This window comes from Capricornis sumatraensis, chromosome 22, assembly GCF_032405125.1.
Source record: "Capricornis sumatraensis isolate serow.1 chromosome 22, serow.2, whole genome shotgun sequence".
Lineage (NCBI taxonomy): Eukaryota > Metazoa > Chordata > Mammalia > Artiodactyla > Bovidae > Capricornis > Capricornis sumatraensis.
This window is the reverse complement of record NC_091090.1, coordinates 35,393,291-35,413,955: the sequence shown is the minus strand read 5'-3', so window position 1 is coordinate 35,413,955 and position 20,665 is coordinate 35,393,291. Positions and strand designations below refer to the sequence as shown.

Sequence of the window (20,665 nt, the reverse complement as noted above, 5' to 3'; positions counted from 1 at the left end):
ATAAATGTAACCACATAAATAAACATCCATATTTCTCAAGGTATAAAAACAATAAAAATGTTAATTCTGTGGATTACAGCTTTAAAATTATATCCTGTGCTGAGCTATATAACATACGACTATGGACATAGTAGATATTTTCTGCACCTATAATAACCCCCATGAAGGTACTTATCAGTGATTGTTTTCTCACAGATTTTTATTTTTCTAGTTATTTCCAAAAAGGAAAATTCAAAGGCAACAGGATTGATGTTTCAGGTTTTCCCAGCAGTTGTAAACCCTGGGTGTGTGTTACAAATACTGGAGAGTGTCTAAAAACTAGTGATATCTAGGTTCTACCCTAGACCAATTCATTCAGAATCTCTGGAGTAGATCCCATTCACCTGAATGTTTTAGAAATTCCCCAGGGAAATCGAACACGCAACCAAAATTGAGACCTGCCAAGTCTGTGGCCAAGAAAAACAATAAGTAAAAAAATGTTGAAAAGTTAATGCAAAGTACTACATTTAAGTTTGCAACTATATCCTCAGAGACGGGTGAGAGTCCTTTCTTTGGCCCAGTGCTGGATTTCTGCTTGTCCAAATGTGAGGTAAAAAACCAGGCCAAACATGTTGACAGCAGCAGCTAGGAAAAATACATTCCTCCAACCAGACACAGAATCCTGGAGGCAAAAAAAAACAAAAACACCAAAAATCAGAATTATCAGTCTCAGAGTTGCTTCTCCATCAGTTCTAGAAAGCCTCCATTTTGTATATTGCAACACTGATCATAAGAATCTAGGGAATGATATGCAATAACCACTTAACACCTTGAATTCTCAAAGAAAGTTTGGTGAAACTGTTGGAAACAAGAGGATGCTAAAAAGCACACCGGGTTCTGACTTGGAATGAATTTTTCTTTAAGCGCCCCCAAATCAACCTATACTAATATTTTTCGAGAAATCTGGATCTAGAGTCTTGAAAATATTGTATTACTCATTTAAATTATGCCTAAAATAACAGCTTGAAGATCATCACTCTTCTGTTTTTGGCTGTTGACATCAATTGCAATTACCCCCTGAATGGACACCTCAATATGATGTGAGTCATATTTGGTCTGACTGTATGAGTCTCCTCTTGAAACCCTTGTAAGTCATAGTTTATTTCTGGCATTATAGTCACAGTGGATTCCTAGCAATTTGGTAAAAAAGTAACCTGAAAATAGGTCACCTAGAGATGTATTAAAATGACTTTTTTGTTTTTGTTTTTGGTAAGCTGACTCATGCCTGTCCTGCCATCCCAGCCTGGTTCTGCCTTTCCATCTTCCCTACCAGCCCATACTTGGTACTGAGCAAGCCTCATGGGCCATCCTCCCTGCTTTGTCTCACAGCCATTCATTTAACCCATGATTTAAACTCTCTTTAAGCTGGTCTTGGGACCCTTTGTGTTTCCGTTTCATAATTTTTTTAGAAATTTGGATTAATATGAACAGACTCTTTATAACTTTCCCCTTTTGCTCCTGTGACTTCATCTCTTATCCTTGACATGTATCATTCACTCTAGTCATAAGAGCTGTTTCATTCTTTTTTTCCTCTAGGAAGTCACATGTGCTATTTTCTCTGTCCGAACTGCTCATTTTTATCAATCTAACAGCTATTCATTTTTTAGAAATTCAGCTTATACTTCTCTTTCCCTGGGAAATCTGACTTACCAGGGTCTGACTTAGAGTCCCCTACAAACAGAATAATTGTGCTGATATCGATGTTGATTTTCCCTATCAGATCACATAGTCCTTGAGAACTGGGGCCCAGTTGTGAATCCCCAGTGCCTAAAACAATATGTGCCACTTGCAGACGTTCAATAAACTGGCCCCACCTGACTGATAAGGAATCCAGTGGCAGTGGAAGAGATGATTCCTGCAATGAGCCCAAATCCCCTTGAGATTCCCATGAGGAAACTTGCATATCTGTGGAGAGATGATTTTATAGATGATTTTATATAGAAAGCTGCCTATGTCTTTTCAGTAACTCAACACTAATGCAGTTTAGCTCTAATAGCAAAGTCATTGAGACTACTGCAGATTTTTTGTTCACTTCAACACAGCTCAGGCAATATCAGTTTGCAAATCCTGAAATCACTTGTCTTTACCAACTCAACATCCAACTTTTTGGGACCTCATGGACTGTAGCCCATCAGGCTCCTCTGTCCATGGGATTTCCCAGGCAAGAATACTACAGTGGGTTGCCATTTCCTACTCCAGGGGATCTTCTCAACCCAGGGATTGAACCCGAGTCTCCTTGTCTCCTGCATTGGCACGTGAATTCTTTACCACTGTACCACCTGGGAAGCCACAACACCAGCTCAACAACTAGGAAGCAATTTTATTTCCCAGAAGCCCAGGTTCCCACCCCAGTATTTTAGTATGGCAGACAGATAGAGCAGGGGATGAGAACAGATTCTGGAGAGATGGCTTGGGTCCAAATCCTGACTTTGCCTGTGCATGACCTCAGGCATGTCACTTAACTTTCTTGTGCCTCTATCATCTATCTCTCTTATAAAGTGAAGATACCAATAAGGCATGTAATTGTGAAGATTAGATGTGTTGATATATGAGAGTGAAAGTGAAAGTCACTCAGTTGTGTCAGAGTCTTCATAACCCCATGGACTATACAGTCCATGGAATTCTCCAGGCCAGAATACTGGAGTGGGTAGCCTTTCCCTTCTCCAGGGTATCTTCCCAACCCAGGGATAGAATGCAGGTCTCCCACATTGCGGATGGATTCTTTACCAGCTGAGCCACAAGGGAAGTCCAAGAATACTGGAGTGGGTAGCCTATCCCTTCTCCAGCAGATCTTCTCAACCCAGGAATTGAACAGGGGTCTCCTGCATTGCAGGCAGATTCTTTACCAACTGAGCTATCAAGGGGGTTGATGTGTGAGAAAGGTTTGGCTCATGGCAAGCATATATATATAAGATAATATCATCAAACACTATGGAAGCTTTTCCAAAACACATATGCATGGGTCCTTTCCTAGAACACACAGTCTCAAGTTGGGGAACCTAGGGAAGTTTTTCACCTAAATGTTATCAGCCAAGATTGGGCACCATTGTTCTAAAAATGCCTTAAGTCATGGCCACATACTGACATTTCTGGCTATTTGTTAGTACTCTGCCATCAATTTGTGCATGTCAACAACAACAAAGAGTTACAAAAAGACCGAGTCTAAACCTCCAGAAAAGCCTGGGGAAGGGGACAAACAGGTAATGATCTTACCGGGGGGCAACATCTAAGGTGTTGATGATGAATCCAGAATCACACAGGTTACTGGTCCCAGGAATAAGTATCAGCAAAATAATGGTTGTTGTGTAACTGGAAGCCACAAAAGGGAGGGCCACAGCACATAGTGATGGAAGGAGGAGCCCTGAGCAATGGGGACACACTGTCAGGAACCTCTGACCATGTGTGGAAAAGGGATTTGTTAACTGAGTTTTGCCTAGACTTACCTAAGGATGAAAAGAGTTTTCGGACAGTGATTAATCTAAGAAGATTCCTGGACAGGAGGAAATCTGCCAACTGACCTCCAAGAATTGTACAACTTGCAGCAGCAATAAAAGGCAGGGAGGACAGAACCCCACTCTGAAGGAAGGAAATGTATAGAGTGAGTAGTTATAAGGGTACATATGACACCAGATTTTATTAGGGACACAGACCAACCATTAGCCCACCCTCCTGACACTCTGAGTTGTTTTAAAGAAATTAGCATCATTTTCTATAAGAAGAACACTGTCTCAGGCAAGACGGCCAGCACTTGCATTATACTGGTCTCCAGAGAAGAGCACAATTCATTTCTAAAGGAAATTGAAGCATCAGCTAGCATGGCAACGTTGCATGGTGGTTAAGAACACAGATACTACAGTAGCTCAATCACTGAGTAACTGTGTAATCCAGGGAAGTCTTCTCTCTCTATGTGTCCTCATTTATACACCTGTGCAATATCATTACAAAACCTCTCAATCATTGTGAGGGTTAAAAGAGTGATTATATGCAAAGCCAAAATGTAGTAGGCGGCAAAGAACTATTTCTCCTCTCACCATTAATATGTTCATAAAAGTACAGGAAGCATACTCACGTCTCTGATGTTGACACGAAGCACAGAACTGATATACGTTGGTAGGTACGTTATGATTATAGTGCATAACCAGAAATGGCTGAAAAATCCCGTGAAAATGGCCCAAAGTGGTAGGCATCTGACCATAGACTTTATGGGGACAGATCGTCTAGGAGAACTGGACTGAAAGGAAACATCTAATCAACATGGGTATTAGAACAGGTCAGAGGGTGCCTTTCCTGAGAGCCCCACACCCTACCCTGGAGGTCTCTGCATGGTCCTCAAGTGGAGGGTTGCACGGTACCTGTTGAGCCAGTGAAGACACGATGTGTTCCTTTTCCCTGATGCTTATGCATGGGTGATGCAAAGGGTCATCGTAAATCACTGTGAACCACAGGAGACAGCAGACACAGCCAATGCTACCTGGGAAGCCGGGACCCAGTTAGTTTTCAGGTAGATTTGTGAGCTGGGGGAAGGGAGTTTCCTCTGAAGTAGCATATCTCCCCCCAAAACACGCTTGTTAATTCATGGTTATTTCACCATAAGGACCTAAATTTTACCATTTTCCATTTCAACCCATCTACAAATCTCCTTTAGAATGCCATTTGACAATGTCAGAGCCCTCTGGAGAAAGCAGGAGCATGACATACCTTTGCACAGCTGATTAATTACTCTTCAGACTCCAATGGATGCATAAAATTGATGTGGCAAGGAAAAGTTTTCAACACATTTGCAAAAGATAGTGTTATCATATTCAAATGATATATCCATTATGGATTTTGAGAAAAATATTTCTTAACAGTACCTGATTAACATACGTGGACCAACATGACTTGGGAGTAACATCATTAATGAGAAAGTCATCCTAGCCAGAACCATATTGCTGCTGCTACTGCTGCTAAGTCACTTCAGTCATGTCTGACTCTGTGTGACCCCATAGACGGCAGTGCACCAGGATCCCCTGCCCCTGGGATTCTCCAGGCATAACACTGGAGTGGGTTGCCTTTTCCTTCTCCAATTCATGAAAGTGAAAAGTGAAAGGGAAGTCGCTCAGTTGTGTCCGACTCTTAGCGACCCCATGGACTGCAGCCTACCAGGCTCCTCCATTCATGGGATTTTCCAGGCAAGAGGACTGGAGTGGGTTGCCATTGCCTTCTCCGAGAACCCTATTGAACGATACCAATTAGTTAAAACAAAAAAATAGAAACTTGGTCTCATTGCTGAGATTTGTCATTTGAAAAGATTCTATTTTAAAGACTCTGTGGGTTAATGTTCTTTAAATTCCCCCAATTACTGGATTTATCCAGTATTTTATTTGTAAAGCTATAGGTTAGGCACTGTGATAGTACCAAAGTGACGAAAAAATTATGGAATAGATTTCTTGCCTCAATCATCTCACAGACTAGTGGAGAGGAAAAGGGGAAATAAATAATTACATGCCAACACAGCCTAGAAAAGAAATTATCAGTAACCATCACAGAGGACAGAAAGACTTAATCTGATGGGATAAGACTTGGAAATCCTCACATGGAAGGGGACACTTAATTTGAACTTTGCAAGATTCACCTGGCAGAGAATAGGTTAAGGGTACCTTGGCAGAAATAATTATAGCAAAATATGAAGACAAATTGAAAATGTGCTTTACCAGCTTTGACATCTTAACCACATACGGCAATTAAACGTGGCATTTCAGATGTGGTGGCAGAGATTCTGAGAAGCCTGGGGTGAGTGTGTTAAGGCTGTACTCTTGATTTCTCAGAAGTCAGCACCATAAAGATGCATTTTCTCTCAAATGGGAAGAATATGGGTCATGGGTGATGTAAGCATGAAAACAAATGCCTGGGAAGTGGAGATGCTAGGATTTAAGAGAAAGTGACTCACCAAAAATGTAGAAGATAAAAGGCCAGCCCAAGGCCTGGGAGATTAGTCCCCCAACACAGAGAATGATGAAGGACCCAAATGATGCCCCTGAAGAGAAGAGGGATTAAAAAAAAAAACAAACTGAGGAAAATAGCAGTGGTTGAATGACTTCCCTAGATGTTATCCCAACAGTGAGGTGGCAGATTTAGAATTACTGGATAATGAGAGACTTTATTCCAGCTCACAGATCTCCCCCAGTAAAGTCATGGAAAATAATTAGAACTAATAAATCATAGTGATATGCCAACTGAAGCTTCAGTGGCTCCTTTAACACCAATGTGACCAAATCCAAATCCCACTTGTCATAGAAACTCGCTGTAAACATAGCCCACAATATTTATTTATAACTAGAGTTACATTCTGGCAGGGGCAATATGAGATTGACAACAGAAAAGGAAAGTCTTACAAAAACTAATGACCTCAAGGAGATTTCAGCCCAGTGAATATGAACAAAATTCACTATTAAAGTGTAATACACTGTAGACCTTCAAGTCTGAACATATTTTTCAGAGACTCACAATAAGAAATGTATTTTGCATGGCAACACAGTATATACACAAATACAAACACACACACTTCAAACAGAAATTTCATGAATCAATACTTGGCCTTACTGTGTGAAATTCACTCCAAAATTTTCTACTTTATTCTATTCAATTTTATTTTAAAACACTGGTTTTGACCTACTAAATTGATTTTATGACCACTTTAATGGGTCCCAATATGAAATTTTGGGGAAAAATGTGAAATATAAATATGATAGTAAAACTATACTTTTCTGTGAAAGTATAAGGAGAAATGAGGAGACATGAGGAGAAAATTAAAATTGATGATAAAATCAACAAATTGTTTACACACCCTAAGCAGTAGGGTGGATGGAATTTTTGTAGAAAAAGAGAGACTTTAAGTGCATTTAGTATGTAGTATGACCTGAGCCTTGCTTACAGAGCAATACTGAGTGGGAAGGCAGGAGGAGACCATATGGTAAAGCATCTTTCAGTTCAGTTCAGTCGCTCAGTCGTGTCCGACTCTTTGCGACCCCATGAACTGCAGCACTTTATACCCGTGTTATAACATCTATCTGTAAGATGGAGGAATACTTTGAAGATTCCCAGGCAAATTAGCAAAAATGCCCCACCTATGCTTTAAGGAGATAACTTGGCTTGATGGAAAGGGAGGTTTGAAGGAAGCAAAGAGGAGAAAGACCAACTGGGAATATTCACAGTTAGAAGACATGATAACTACACTGGAAGGAGCCAGAATACAGGAGGGTTGTTTTTGTAGTAAAAATCTGCAGGATGGAGCCACGCATTGGACCGGGAGTGAGAGGCTTTATGACCCTCAGTTCTGTTCTTCAAGTATAAGGCAAAGAGCAATGATGAAGTTAGTCCTTAGTATGATTACACACTCAGAAGGGCACTGTAGTGTGGTGATCCAGAGTGTGCACTCTGGGACCAAACTGCTAGGGCTTAAACCTCAATTCTACCACCTGCTGGCTATTTGCCTCTGGGTAATTTAGCTCATCTTTGCATACTTTAATTCCCTGCTGCGTAAAATGAGAGTTTAAAATAGTTATCACAGGGTTGTTGTGACTATTAGCTTAGAAAAGTAAAGAGCTCAGAAAACTGCACTCTTTAAACTTTACTTTCAAGCGTGATTTATCTCTTTACCAATGATAGTCTTAATTCTCATTTTATATCTTTGCTAACATGGTGTTTATATAGTTACTTGATTTTTTCCACTTATACAAACTCTTAAAGTTCTAAGCTTTTCCCTACAATGCTTTCCTGATTGCCCTCACAATGCTCACAGTGGTCTTTTCTGTCTGAAGTCTTTGTGACTTTATAGCACAGGTATATTTATCTTATTTGTTGTGTGACTGTCTTACATTGTTAAATTTTTTTTAAAAGTACTTTTCTCCCTGTCCCTGACACCAACCTAGGCATAGAAGGAAAGATGTGGTACGGTGAAGCAGATTACAAAGTTGTGATCCGTACATGCATCCTTACCTGATCCCGCAATGCTGGTGAGCTTGCTTCGTTCAAGTGGAGGAGCCCATTTTGCCCAGATTGTAAACTGACCTGTCCATGCCATACCCTGAAATGACAATTAGTAAGACTCGATCTCCAGTAGAATTCAGGAACCTGTATCCCACACAGAATGAGAAAGTAACTGGTTACCTGAGCCATGCCTTGGACTGTCCGAATCACAATAACCAGAATCACTCCAAAGTCAGCAGTCAGTGGTGTAAAGAGGGTGAGAAGGGAGGAGATCAGCAAACCAGCACCAAGCATCTGTTTTGCTCCAAATATCCCTGCTAAATAGCCGCTTGGGATCAGAGTTAGTATTATCCCGTAGTTGATGGAGCTAAAGATGATACCCTGAGTTTCTGGACTCCATTCATATACAGAGACCTGGGGTTGGGGTGGGGGGGAAGGAAAATTCTTTACTAAGAATTTATTATATAAAAAATCTAATTTATAGCCAGAGCTGCTTGTGCTCAGTTGTGTCTGACTCTTTGTGACTTCATGGACTGTAGCCTGCCAGTCTCCTTTGTCCATGGGATTTCCCAGGCAAGAATACTGGAGCAGTTGCCATTTTCTACTCCAGGGGATCTTCCCGACCCAGGGATCAAATTTGTGTCTCCTGTGCCTTCTGCATTGGCAGGCAGATTTTTTACCACTGTCCTACCTGGATCTGGCCGACGTATATAATATTAATTTTGTTTTTTCTCCATTTTTTACTAAACTTAAATATTCCAACTTTTCCAAACAACCCATTATATTCCTAAATTGATTCTCTTAGATGGAGACAAAATAGAGTAAATGAAGAGGAAAAGTGATAAAGAAATGATTATATAGGTAGTTGATAGGAAGATATAAATGAAATATAGTGAAAGATCTCCTTTTAACTATTTTGGTTCTAGTAAATAATTTAGGTGACATGCTGATTTTCATTTCAAAAAATTTCAAAATACATCTTTACTGAATGCTTATCAAAATCAGTCCCTAAAATCAAATTTAAGAATCATGGTCTATCCTAGCAGAACTGACTTCCTAAAACACATATTACACATTAATAAGACCACATTTCTCTTCTGATATAACCCAATAAATAATTTTTGGTAGCCACTAGATAGATACATGGCACCATGGTATAAATTGAAGAGCCCCAAAACATAAAATACAAAATATAAAATAACTATAAATAAAGCAAGATACATGATTCATGTCCAAATTCAAGCCAGAGAATGAACAGCAGTAAAATAGGGACTTTGAGAAGAGGGAAGAACAATTTGGGAAGGTCCCAGTAAGGAAGAAGTACTTGAACCATTCTTTGTAGAATAACTATGATTTGTATAAAGAGACATAGGAAAACTCATTGTCATTGAAGAAATACAGCAGAAGTGGACTTGTAGCATTTGGAATGATACACAATGATTAGAAACTAACTGGGACTCTGACTTGCTCAGAGCAAAGACTGTTCCTGAGCCACTGACAGCAGATATGAGTGTGCCGAGAAGCGGGCCAGGTTCTGGAGAAGTGCAGTATTTCAAGAGAGGAGTTGGCAACTTGAAGGTATCCTGGATTCTTATGCACAGGAGTGTGAATGTGTAGAATGAATAATGGAAGAAAGATTCGAGGCAGAGAGGTCATTATAAATAAGCTGGCTCCAAGGTAACAAAATCATAAAATTAGAGGATGCTTTTACTGTACATTTAGAAATGTACAGTAAATGATAGTTTAAAGGAAAACATTTAAATGGGGTATAATGATTATTCTCATAGAAATATAAAATGAACAGGTGATATTTTATTTAACTAATTGGCTAATGAGGAATTGGTAAGATGATACAGCTGGTCTAAAGGAGAATTCAAGGAACCACATACTTATAAGCAGGAAGTAATGCTGAAATAGATGTTAAATATATAGCAAAACTGACTTATTCAACTGAAAGGCAAGTGGAGGAGAGTATCAATTGATTTTCCACAAGACAAAATTTATTTTCAGAGCTATGGGCAAGAATCATTTTATTACTGTTAATATATAGAACTTAGAGTTGTAAAATGGCTCAAGGATAATAAAAGGTACAAAGAACTGCTTAGAATCCAGCAGAAAGATGTACTGAGACAGTGCCTAGTTTTTCACTGAAGATATCCAGTAATCTGTTCCTTTCTAGAAGCATCCACAACTTTTTCCAATAGTCACACCCCCAACCTTGTAATCATAATAATCTCAGTGAAAGACTAATCACAGAGCTAAGCAATATCTTAGAGAAAAATAATTCCAGACATTTTTAGTTTGTTATTGATAATTCATGTTCTGTACGCCACAGAATCAAGATTCAAGTCCTCTTTTCAAACTGGATTTTCCCTCTCAATAAAGAGCCTTGTTCTTTACTATACTTACTTCTGCTGTCTTAAATTCCCTGATGGATCTGTTGGAGTGATTGAAGGTGAATGCAAGAGGTCTTTCTGTGGAGGTATTGAGTAAACCAGGCTGCTGAGTGCTATTCACCATGGCAATGATTGCAATGCTCAGACTCACACGCTGGGTTATCATGGTGAAGTTTGAGAAGTGCATGATGAAAGCCAGTCCATAGCGCAATGAACAGAATTCAGGACCTAGAGAATAACAGATACCTGCAGTGAGTGCCTTTTTCCACTTCTCCCACTGCTAAATTTGAGAAAACTTCAGATGGTATTATGCAGTCTCACCATTTTTTCTCACTCAAATAACCATGACTATAACCCTCTTTTGACATAATCTTTAGTTGATTTCAAGATAATAAATCAGAGATCTTACAATCAAGTAAGGTCCTTTTTCAGAGGATTCTTACAATTAAGTAAGGCCTTCTTCAGAGGCGTGGGTAGCACATGAAAATATAGGACAAACTAAATGAAGGTATTTATGTCACAGTGTTCCAAAATAAAGTGAATGGGGAAGATAAGGAAGAGTCAGTCACAGAACCTGAGTCTCCCAGCCTCAAGTCTGGGATTTCATCCATTTTGTATATTCATTTACCATAAAGCTTGAAAGTTTATACATAGAGAGCTGCTTTGAATTAAGCAAATCATATACCCAAGGGTTCTCTTTTAAAATACCTGAGAGTGCATAAACGAGCACATCCACTAATTCCTCAGTGTAATTTTCACTTGGAAATATTTTTGAGGTATGTCACTAAACTCTGCCTTCACATATACTCAGCTTTAAAAAAAGCTAATATGAGGAACCATTTTTACTGTTTGTAGGTGATATGGCACCAGACAAGTTGTCCTATTAGAAGAGCAACGCATTTTTAAAGTCTCCACATAGTGGAACAATGGACCAATATTGAAAGGTTTTCCATGTGAACCCCAGTGTTCGTTGCAGCACTGTTTATAATAGCCAGGACATGGAAGCAACCTAGATGTCTATCAGCAGATGAATGGATAAGAAAGCTGTGGTACATATACACAATGGAGTATTACTGAGCCATTAAAAAGAATACATTTGAATCAGTTCTAATGAGGTAGATGAAACTGGAGCCGATTATACAGAGTGAAGTAAGCCAGAAAGAAAAACACCAATACAGTATACTAACACATATATATGGAATTTAGAAAGACGGTAACGATAACCCTGTATGAGAGACAGCAAAAGAGACACAGATGTATAGAACAATATTTTGGACTCTGTGGGAGAGGGAGAGGGTGGGATGATTTGGGAGCATGGCATTTAAACATGTATGATATCATATAAGAAATGAATTGCCAGTCTAGGTTCGATGCAGGATGCAAGATACTTGGGGCTGGTGCACTGGGATGACCCAGAGAGATGGTATGGGGAGGGAGGAGGGAGGGGGGTTCAGGATTGGGAACACGTGTACACCCGTGGAGGATTCATGTTGATGTATGGCAAAACCAATACAGTATTGTAAAGTAAAATAAAGTAAAATAAAATAAATAAATAAAAATAAATAAAAATAAAAAATTTTAAAAAAAGAAAGAAAGATTAAAAGTTTTCTCTGCATACTTGGGGAACTGGGACTAAAGAGAAATATAAAGAAAACTTGTGAAGAAACAGATAAAATATACTGGAAGAAAGTATTTTTTTTTTTTTTTTGGCCATTAAAAATGGGTTGCCTGCAAAAGAATTATTTCCCTATTAATGGAGGTTTCCACACTCAGAGGAAATAGCTCCTGGGCAAGGATGTTACAGCAGGAATTCATACACAGGTGAGGGGGTTTGTTTAAAATGACCTTTTCAGGACTCATTTCATTCCTTATGTTCAAGGATTTATTGATCATTTGACCTAATTTCTCATAGATAACTCAGTGCTCCCTAAGGAAAAAGCAATAGGTAACAGGATGAGAGGCTGGAGCTGGTCCAATATTACACTGAGACAGTCTTCACAGTGAGGAGGCTTGATGGAAAAAGGAGGAGAAAGGAGAGCAAGGTTGTGCAAAGAACACTGGAAATAAGCTTCTACTTTTCCATAAGTAGGCTGAGAATAAGAGATGTGGCTTTACTTTTCCTGGTGGAAGGCTTCTCATCCATTTGGCTCCTCTGGGAAATGGTACCACACTTTGTGGTGGAGATTCCCTCTGCCCTGAATCTCTTTTACCACGACAGGCTTTTATCTATGGGGAAGAACAACAATCCAAAACAAGACACACAAACAATTTTTTCATGTTAATGCTGCCTTTTCCCAGCATCAATGAAAATTGTGACCCAACACAGCTGTATGATTTACATTTTGCAGTACACTTCCTTATTGTCATGCTTACAGAGGACTTGATTTTTATAAGAAAATCTGACTGTGAGTTCCAGCTAAATGATTTAGAGCTAGTCATTTAAATTACCTAACTAGCCATTTCCTGTCCAATAAAAATAAGTCTCATTTCTGAGTGGTGCTGCAAGAATTGAATGAGAAAATTGCAAACCACAGAGAACCATGCAAAGGTAAGAAGTATGGCTTGAGGCAGGTCAGAAGACAAGAAAGCTAATTTAAGCTCAAGAGCTGGAGGAGGAAAGCTCCAGCTACCATGTTTCTGTTCTTTCTGTGAAAACAGAATAACATTCACTCAACGGTGTCTTCTTTGAACATGAAGAATGACATTGTATAACAGATATATATTACTGTAATATGTAACACCTTAAAATGCTTATTCTTATCTTTGCTAACATAGTTGGGACACTTTGCTGGGCTGAAAAGTTCTTCAAATCACCTGTAAAATCATATTGAATGAGGGCTTTCTACTACAATTACAAATAAATTCAGCTATTTGACAGGCAAAGAGAATTCATGACTTCAAATTGGACCCATTTAATTTGATACTTATACACTGATCTTCAGGGGATTCATACATTTTTCTCTTTTCCAAACAATCTTTATTCTAAGAGCATTATCAGTTTTGCAGCCTTTCATAAACTGAAGCATCCATGACCTCACAAACACATGTATCATACTTACATTGCATCATTCAAAGCTTTGCATTCTTTCTGAACATAAATTTAAAAAGACTTATCTGCATCCTTAAGAATATTCATAATCTATGCCCATAGGATGAAAAAATGATAATAAAAGAGACAGATGAATAATTTTGTCCAAAAACATTGTTTGTAGTATTAGTTATTACAGCATAATATTGGAGACAAATTAACCTAAGCATAAGAGTTTAATGAATCAACTTTAATAGATTCTTGCACTGGACTTTACTTAAAAAATGTCTTTGAACATATTGCATAACATTAAGGAAATGCCTGTACTCTAGTGTACAAAGCAGGCACTATGCCTGTGTTGATATATGCACACCCAAAGAGAGAGAAACAGATGTACACAAGTAACAGCAATGGCCTTTTCAGGGTTACAGAACACACCATGGTCACGTTATGATTTTCCATATTTACCAAGTGGTTTTTCAAACAATTCAGTTCAGTTCAGTTGTGTCTGACTCTTTGTGACCCCATGGACTGTGGCATGCCAGGCCTCCCTGTCCATCACCACCTCCTGGAGCTTGCTCAAACTCATGTCCATTGAGTCAGTGAGGCCATCCAACCATCTCATCCTCTGTTGTCCCCTTCTCCTCCTGCCTTCAAGCTTTCCCAGCATCAGGGTTTTTTCCAAGGAGTCAGATCTTTGAATCACGTGGCCAAAGTACTGGAGTTTCAGCCTCAGCATCAGTCCTTCCAATGAATATTCAGGACTGATTTTCTTTAGAATGAACTGGTTGGACCTGCTTGCAGTTCAAGGGACTCTCAAGAGTCTTCTCCAACATCATGGTTCAAAAGCAGCAATTCTTCAGCACTCAGCTTTGTTTATAGTGCAACTCTCACATCCATACATGACTACTGGAAAAACCATAGCTTTGACTAGAAGGACATTTGTCAGCCAAGTAATATCTCTGCTTTTTAATATGCTGTCTAGGTTGGTCATAGCCTTTCTTCCAAGGAGCAAGCATCTTTTAATTTTATGGCTGCAGTCACCATCTGCAGTGATTTTGGAGCCCTAAAAAATAAAGTCTGTCACTGTTTCCACTGTTTCCCCATCTATTTCCCATGAAGTGATGGGACTGGATGCCATGATCTTAGTTTTTTGAATGTTGAGTTTAAAGCCAGCTTTTTCACTCTCCCCTTTCACTTTTATCAAGAGGCTCTTTAATTCCTCTTTGTTTTCTGCCATAAGGGTGGTGTCATCTGCATATCTGAGGCTACTGATATTTCTTCTGGCAATCCTGATTGCAGCTTGTGCTTCACTCACCCTGGCATTTCGCACGATGTACTCTGTATATAAGTTAAATAAACAGGGTGACAATATACAGCCTTGATGTACTCCTTTCCCAATTTGGAATCAGTCCATTGCTCCATATTTGGTTGTAACTGTTGCTTCTTGACTTGCATACAGATTTCTCAGGAGGCAGGTAAAGTGGTCTGGTTTTCCCATCTCTTTAAGAATGTTCCAGTTTGTTGTGATCCACATAGTCAAGAACTTTGGCGTAGTCAATAAAGCAGAAGTAGATGTTTTAATGGAACTCTCTTGATTTTTCAATGATCCAATGTGTGTTGGCAATTTGATCTCTGGTTCCTCTGCCTTTTCTAAAATCAGCTTGAACATCTGGAAGTGCATAGTTCACGTATTGTTGAAGCCTAGCTTGGAGAATTTTGAGCATTATTTTACTAGCGTGTGAGATAAATACAATTGTGTGGTAGTTTGAGCATTCTTTGGCATTGCCTTTCTTTGGGATTGGAATGAAAACTGACCTTTTCCAGTCCTGTGGCCACTGCTGAGTTTTCCAAATTTGCTGGCATATTGAGTGCAGCACTTTCACAGCATCATCTTTTAGGACTTGAAATAGCTCAACTGGAATTCCATCACCTCCACTAGCTTTGTTCATAGTGATGCTTCCTAAGGCCACTTGACTTCGCATTCCAGGATGTCTGGCTCTAGGTGAGTGATCACACAATCATGGTTATCTGGATCATGAAGATCTTTTTTGTATAGTTCTTCTGTGTATTCTTGTCACCTCTTCTTAATATCTTCTGCTTCTGTTAGGCCTGTACTGTTTCTGTCCTTTATTGTGCCCATCTTTGCATGAAATATTCCCTTGGTATCTCTAATTTTCTTGTAGAGTCTCTAGGCTTTCCCATTCTATTGTTTTCCTCTATTTCTTTGAATTGATCACTGAGGAAGGCTTTCTTATCTCTCGTTGCTATTCTTTGGAACTCTGCATTCAGACTGGTATATTTTTCCTTTTCTCCTTTGCCTTTCACTTCTCTCCTTTTCACAGCTATTTTTAAGGCCTCCTCAGACAACCATTTTTGTCTTTTTGAATTTCTTTTTCTTGGAGATGGTCTTGATCACTGCCTCCTGTACAATGTCATGAACTTCTGTCCATAGTTTTTCAGGTACTCTGTCTATCACATTTAATTCCTTGAATCTATTTATCTTTTCCACTGTATAATCGTAAGGGATCTCATTATAAACAATTAGTAGTTACTTATTTTACACTCAGAAAAAGCTAAGGTGTCTTTGAAAGAACAATGATGAGGCTTCATACAGCATAGTCAAGATACTTTTCTGCTTGCCAAATGTCTCTAAAGTTCTGAGAACGAGATCACTCCATTTAAGTTTTAAAATTTTCTTTTTTCTATTATAAGAGACAAAGTAGATGGCCAGTTGCTAACAAGAGAACATCGGCACCAGGAAATATGTTGGCTTTTGCTCTGTTTTGGAAGGCTTTCCAGTTCTACTGACATCTGGATGACATCAGGAATTCAGTTCAGGACTCAACACTCAGATCCCAGCTGAAGAAACTGGAGTGGCCACCTGATTGACCTGGAGTTTGGACTCTTTTCTGTTTGATCTCTGTTGTTATGTAAGAGTCCAAGACTAGGCTGAAGGCAACTTTTTAACTGTATGTGCAGCTACAAGTACTTATACTCAAAGTTTTCTCATCAACCACTCCAATCAGTCTTCCAAACATAGAACTCTAGAGCTGAAAGAGATTCAAAGAGTCTCTAACCCAAATGTTTGTTTTATTTATTTTTAATAAGAAGACTGATGTATAGAAAGTTTGAAAAATTGCTTCAAGTCACAGAGTTTACTGAGTCAGTACCAGGTCTCCTGATGCTCAGACTGCTGCTTTTTTTATACCTGTTAATACAACTTCCTCTTTATGTTCACATTTTAAGCACAAGTTTATTCATGTCAATGTATGGCAAAACCAATACAGTATTGTAAAGTAAAATAAAGTAAAAATAAAAATAAAATAAAATAAAAAAGAAAGTTCACCTAAAAAAAAAATAAAATGCAATAGGGTAGTTTCATTGTAAGGTATTCTAGACAGAACTTTATATAATTTTAAGTTGTTTTTAAAATTGAAATATAGTTGATTTACAATATTATAATAGTTTCAGGTGTATAACATAAGGATTCAGTACTTTTGCAGATTATCCTCCATTCTAGGTTAGTACAAGGTAATGGCTGTAATTCCCTGTGCTCTACAGTATATCCTTCTTGCTTGTCTATGATTTTAAATTAAGTTTTAATCATTTATTCCAGAAGGAAATTTGCTGATGGAAATACTTTAAGGTTGAGCTTCAAATATTTAAAGAAATAAAGAAGACTACTCTTTCTTGCTTTTTTGGTTAGTGAAATTATAACACAAACCTATGACTTCAGTTATCCTTCCCTTCCATCTGCTGCCATCCCTACCTTAGCTGTCAGGGTTTCAAATGCTATTCTAAATTTTGCCTCAACAGTTAACTTCTGTTGTTAATTTCCCTGCTTCCTGGTATGAGACAAATACAGAAATCAGGCAGACATCCCAAACCATTTTAAACGAGGATCCTTCTGTGACATAGTAATGGAACCTATTTTTCTAAAATAATCACAGAAGCATATAAAAGTATGGGATCTGTGAATTGGCGTAACTGATATCACTGAAAGACAGTGGAATGATTTTTAGCCTAATCATAAACATTGTCAAAGGTGTTCCTACTTACGAGTGACATTTCTAAGAAATAGTGACTCCTACTGTTAAAAGTTGCGAATAGACATAGAAAAATTGAATTAAAATTAAGTTAAAGGAAAATTCTATACTTTAAAAATAACTTCATAACACAAAACAGAGTTGTATCTAGTATGAAATTAGTAATATAGACAGATGATTTAGGCATCAGCAAAAGATTTTTTTCTTCTTTTATTGGTAGTCTAGAACTCACTATTTTGTTATCATTTTGTTTCTATTGCCATTAGATTTCCCTTAATACTGAGCCTGTCTTGCATCATCTCTATTAGCCGAGTCCCCTAGTTTACTCAGAGTAAATGTTACATGTGGTTGAAAGAGCAGGAACCTGCAGTTCAAAGGGTATCCAAGGACCAAGTTTTCCTCTGTCATTCAGTCTTGAGTAAACAAACCAGAGCAGATTTTATAAGATTCCAGAATTTTCACTGTTTCATAGGAAAATGGGGATAATGTTACTTCACTGAAGTGTTGAGAATGAAAACAAAACAATGCGACATGCCTTCTCAATGTAAAATAGTATATACTGCAAAATGTTATTGATATTAACAACAGGAATAATAGCGGTCACAAGATTGGCACTTGTGCCCTCTCAGATTAGTAAATACAGGTTTATAGTAAATGAAATATCCTTCTATAAAAATGCTTTTGATTGATTGCTGAATTGGTCTTAAGTGCTTCCCTTTAGAGCTGGGTTCTTCTGGACTAGAATCTAGAAGGTGGAGGAGGAAGGGATGTATCTTGCTACAAACATCAGATAACATGCAGAGAAGCAATTTCTCCCATGTTAGTAAAACTGAGACCTCTTTTTATCACTTATTTACCTTTCTGAAAGATTGGCAGTTCGAGAATAAAATTATTTATTTCAGTAGATCATTTACATCATGCTGTTAATTCATATGTGTGTAATCATGAAGAAAAAAATGTGTACCAAGCACTAATAGTGGGTAATCTTAGAAGGCAGGATTATATCAAAATTAAGGTGCAACTGGGGCCCTGCCCACAAGGAACTCAGCTCCACTTGTAAAAGATGACACAGGAGTGCCTGAGCACCTTTCCTCCAAGCAATGACCACAGGCTATGCCTGTATGAGTCCATCTATGCTATGGAATTGGGAATTTCCCTGGGCAGGGTGGGAGAGGGCACCTTCCGTGGGTCTTTGCCCCTGGCTTCCCATCATAGCACTGATAGGTACCAACCACAATCTCTGTGGACATCTTTCCTCAGTTGCACAATGAGGGCCACAAACCAGGTGATCTCCACAAGTATACAAGTTTTCTTGCCTCAACCTTATTCACAACTTTGTTCATATTCTCCTGTTTCTGAGAGACAATTTCAACTATATACAGAAATCTGAAAAGGCTAATGAGTCACAGTTGATGCTGCTGCTAAGTCGCTTCAGTCATGTCTGACTGACTCTGTGAGATCCCATAGATGGCAGCCCACCAGGCTACCCTGTCCCTGGGATTCTCCAGGCAAGAATACTGGAATGGGTTGCCATTTCCTTCTCCAATGCATGAAAGTGAAAAGTGAAAGTGAAGTCGCTAAGTCGTTCTGACTCCTAGCAACCCCATGGACTGCAGCCTACCAGGCTCCTCTGTCCATGGCGTTTTCCAGGCAAGAGTACTGGAGTGGGTTGCCATTGTCTTCTCCGTGAGTCACAGTCCCCAACCCCAAACCTTGTTAATTCTGATCCAGTATGTTATTCTGCAGCCAAGGCCTGTCTGACTCATCAAGGTGTTGCAGTAAATACTCACGGAATCCTTGGAGAAGTGACCATTGTCCACAGAGTCCATTGGCACTGGTGGCCTCTCAAGTCTTGCTCTAGGATCTTGATTGAATCGATTGCATTTTTTAAGAAAGTCTCTTCTTCATTTTGAAACCAGGAACCATTCCCAGAGGGAGATCCTTATGCTGCTGACAGTGCTCTGACTTCCCCTCAAACTGTTCCCTCGCTTTAACAGATCTCTGATTAGTAATTATCTTCCAACCCAAAAAGAAGAAATGCACTTACCTTCACCATTAAACCAGTATTGTAAGCCCTAGACTATAAGGCTACCTTTAAGAAAGAAGGCATTTTCATCCCTTCTTCCTTTTCAAATAATTCCACAATTTCACAAGGATAAATATGTGTCACATGGCAGGCAGACTGAATCAGGTTTAGCCGTACATTCTCAGAGCAGAGAGCCTGAGGTTGGCTTTGCCGCTTAATTTTTAACTTCAAGTTCTCACTGATAAAATGAGTATCTCAAAAGATGACACCATGTTTTTCTGCTTTGAACTCTTCAGACAGCCGACAAAGTCAACAAGCCTTTTTTCCTGAAAGGAAGGCAGCATGGCATGGAAGAAAGAGCAGGGCTCCTGGAACTGGAGAGATGAGATTAACCCCTTCTTCACTTCCTAGTATATTCTGTGGCCTTGGACAAGTAATTTAACTTTTCTGTATTGGTTTCTGCTTTAGTAAAAGCTTCCCTGGTGGTTCAGTGGCAAAGAATCCGCTTGCCGATGCATGAGACTCAGGTTCGATCCCTGGGTTGGGAAGATCCCCTGGAGAAGGAAATGGCAACCCACTCCAGTAGTCTTGCCTGGGAAATCCTATGGACAGAGGAGCCTGGCAGGCTAGAGTCCAAGGGGTCGCCAAGAGTCAGACATGACTTAGTGACTAAACAACAACAATCTCAGTAAAGCAAGGGTTATAATGTTCAATTCATGGGGTTACTGGGCAAATAAAATTAAATACATATGCTAACCAGTAGTAGGTCCTCACATGGCAACTCACGCCAGTATTTTTGCCTGGAGAATCCCCATGGATGGACAAGCCTGGAGGGCTACAGTCCATAGAGTCACACAGAGTGGACATGAATGAAGTGACTTAGCATGCAGGCATGCATGCAGTAGGCCCTCAATAAATGAGATACTCTCCCATTAAAGAGTGCTGTTAAATCAGCTAGGGGTTTCCCAGGTGGTTCAGTGGAAAATAATCTAACTGCCAATTCAGGAGACATGGGTTCGATCCCTCAGTTGGGTAGATCCCCTGGAGAAGGAAATGGCAACCCACTCCAGTATTATTGCCTGGAGAACTGTAAACAGAGGAGGCTACAGTCCACACAGTTGCAAAGAGTCAGACACAACTGAGCACATACGCACACAAA

General features: G+C 39.2%; 1 protein-coding gene across 5 annotated transcripts; it reads right to left on the bottom strand.

The window, feature by feature from the left end:
- SLC17A2 (solute carrier family 17 member 2) lies at window positions 1-19,669 on the bottom strand. 5 transcript variants are annotated; one of them, XM_068994052.1, is made up of 12 exons: window positions 19,528-19,669; window positions 12,519-12,629; window positions 10,417-10,631; window positions 8,188-8,421; window positions 8,017-8,104; window positions 5,969-6,055; window positions 4,392-4,510; window positions 4,109-4,270; window positions 3,483-3,615; window positions 3,253-3,400; window positions 1,854-1,944; window positions 1-661 (listed from the first exon to the last, which is right to left on the bottom strand). In XM_068994052.1, the coding sequence occupies exons 2-12, from the start codon at window positions 12,544-12,546 to the stop codon at window positions 527-529; spliced, it is 1,440 nt and encodes a 479-aa protein (XP_068850153.1). In that variant the 5' UTR covers window positions 12,547-12,629; window positions 19,528-19,669; the 3' UTR covers window positions 1-526. The 5 variants fall into 5 exon arrangements, with proteins under 5 accessions (XP_068850153.1, XP_068850154.1, XP_068850155.1 ...); XM_068994053.1 differs by lacking the exon at window positions 19,528-19,669 and adding an exon at window positions 19,271-19,503; XM_068994054.1 differs by lacking the exon at window positions 5,969-6,055.
- Between the last annotated feature and the right edge of the window lie 996 nt (window positions 19,670-20,665).

What these genes read in the sequence shown, in the direction of transcription:
- SLC17A2 (XM_068994052.1), bottom strand. Translation starts at nt 12,546, where the DNA reads ATGGATGAGAAGCCTTCCACCAGGAAAA. An exon ending in CAGTCCAAGGCATGGCTCAG is followed by an intron (nt 8,105 to 8,187) that starts GTAACCAGTTAC and finishes TTGTCATTTCAG; the next exon opens with GGTATGGCATGGACAGGTCA. An exon ending in ACCTTAGATGTTGCCCCCCG is followed by an intron (nt 1,945 to 3,252) that starts GTAAGATCATTA and finishes ATCTCTCCACAG; the next exon opens with ATATGCAAGTTTCCTCATGG.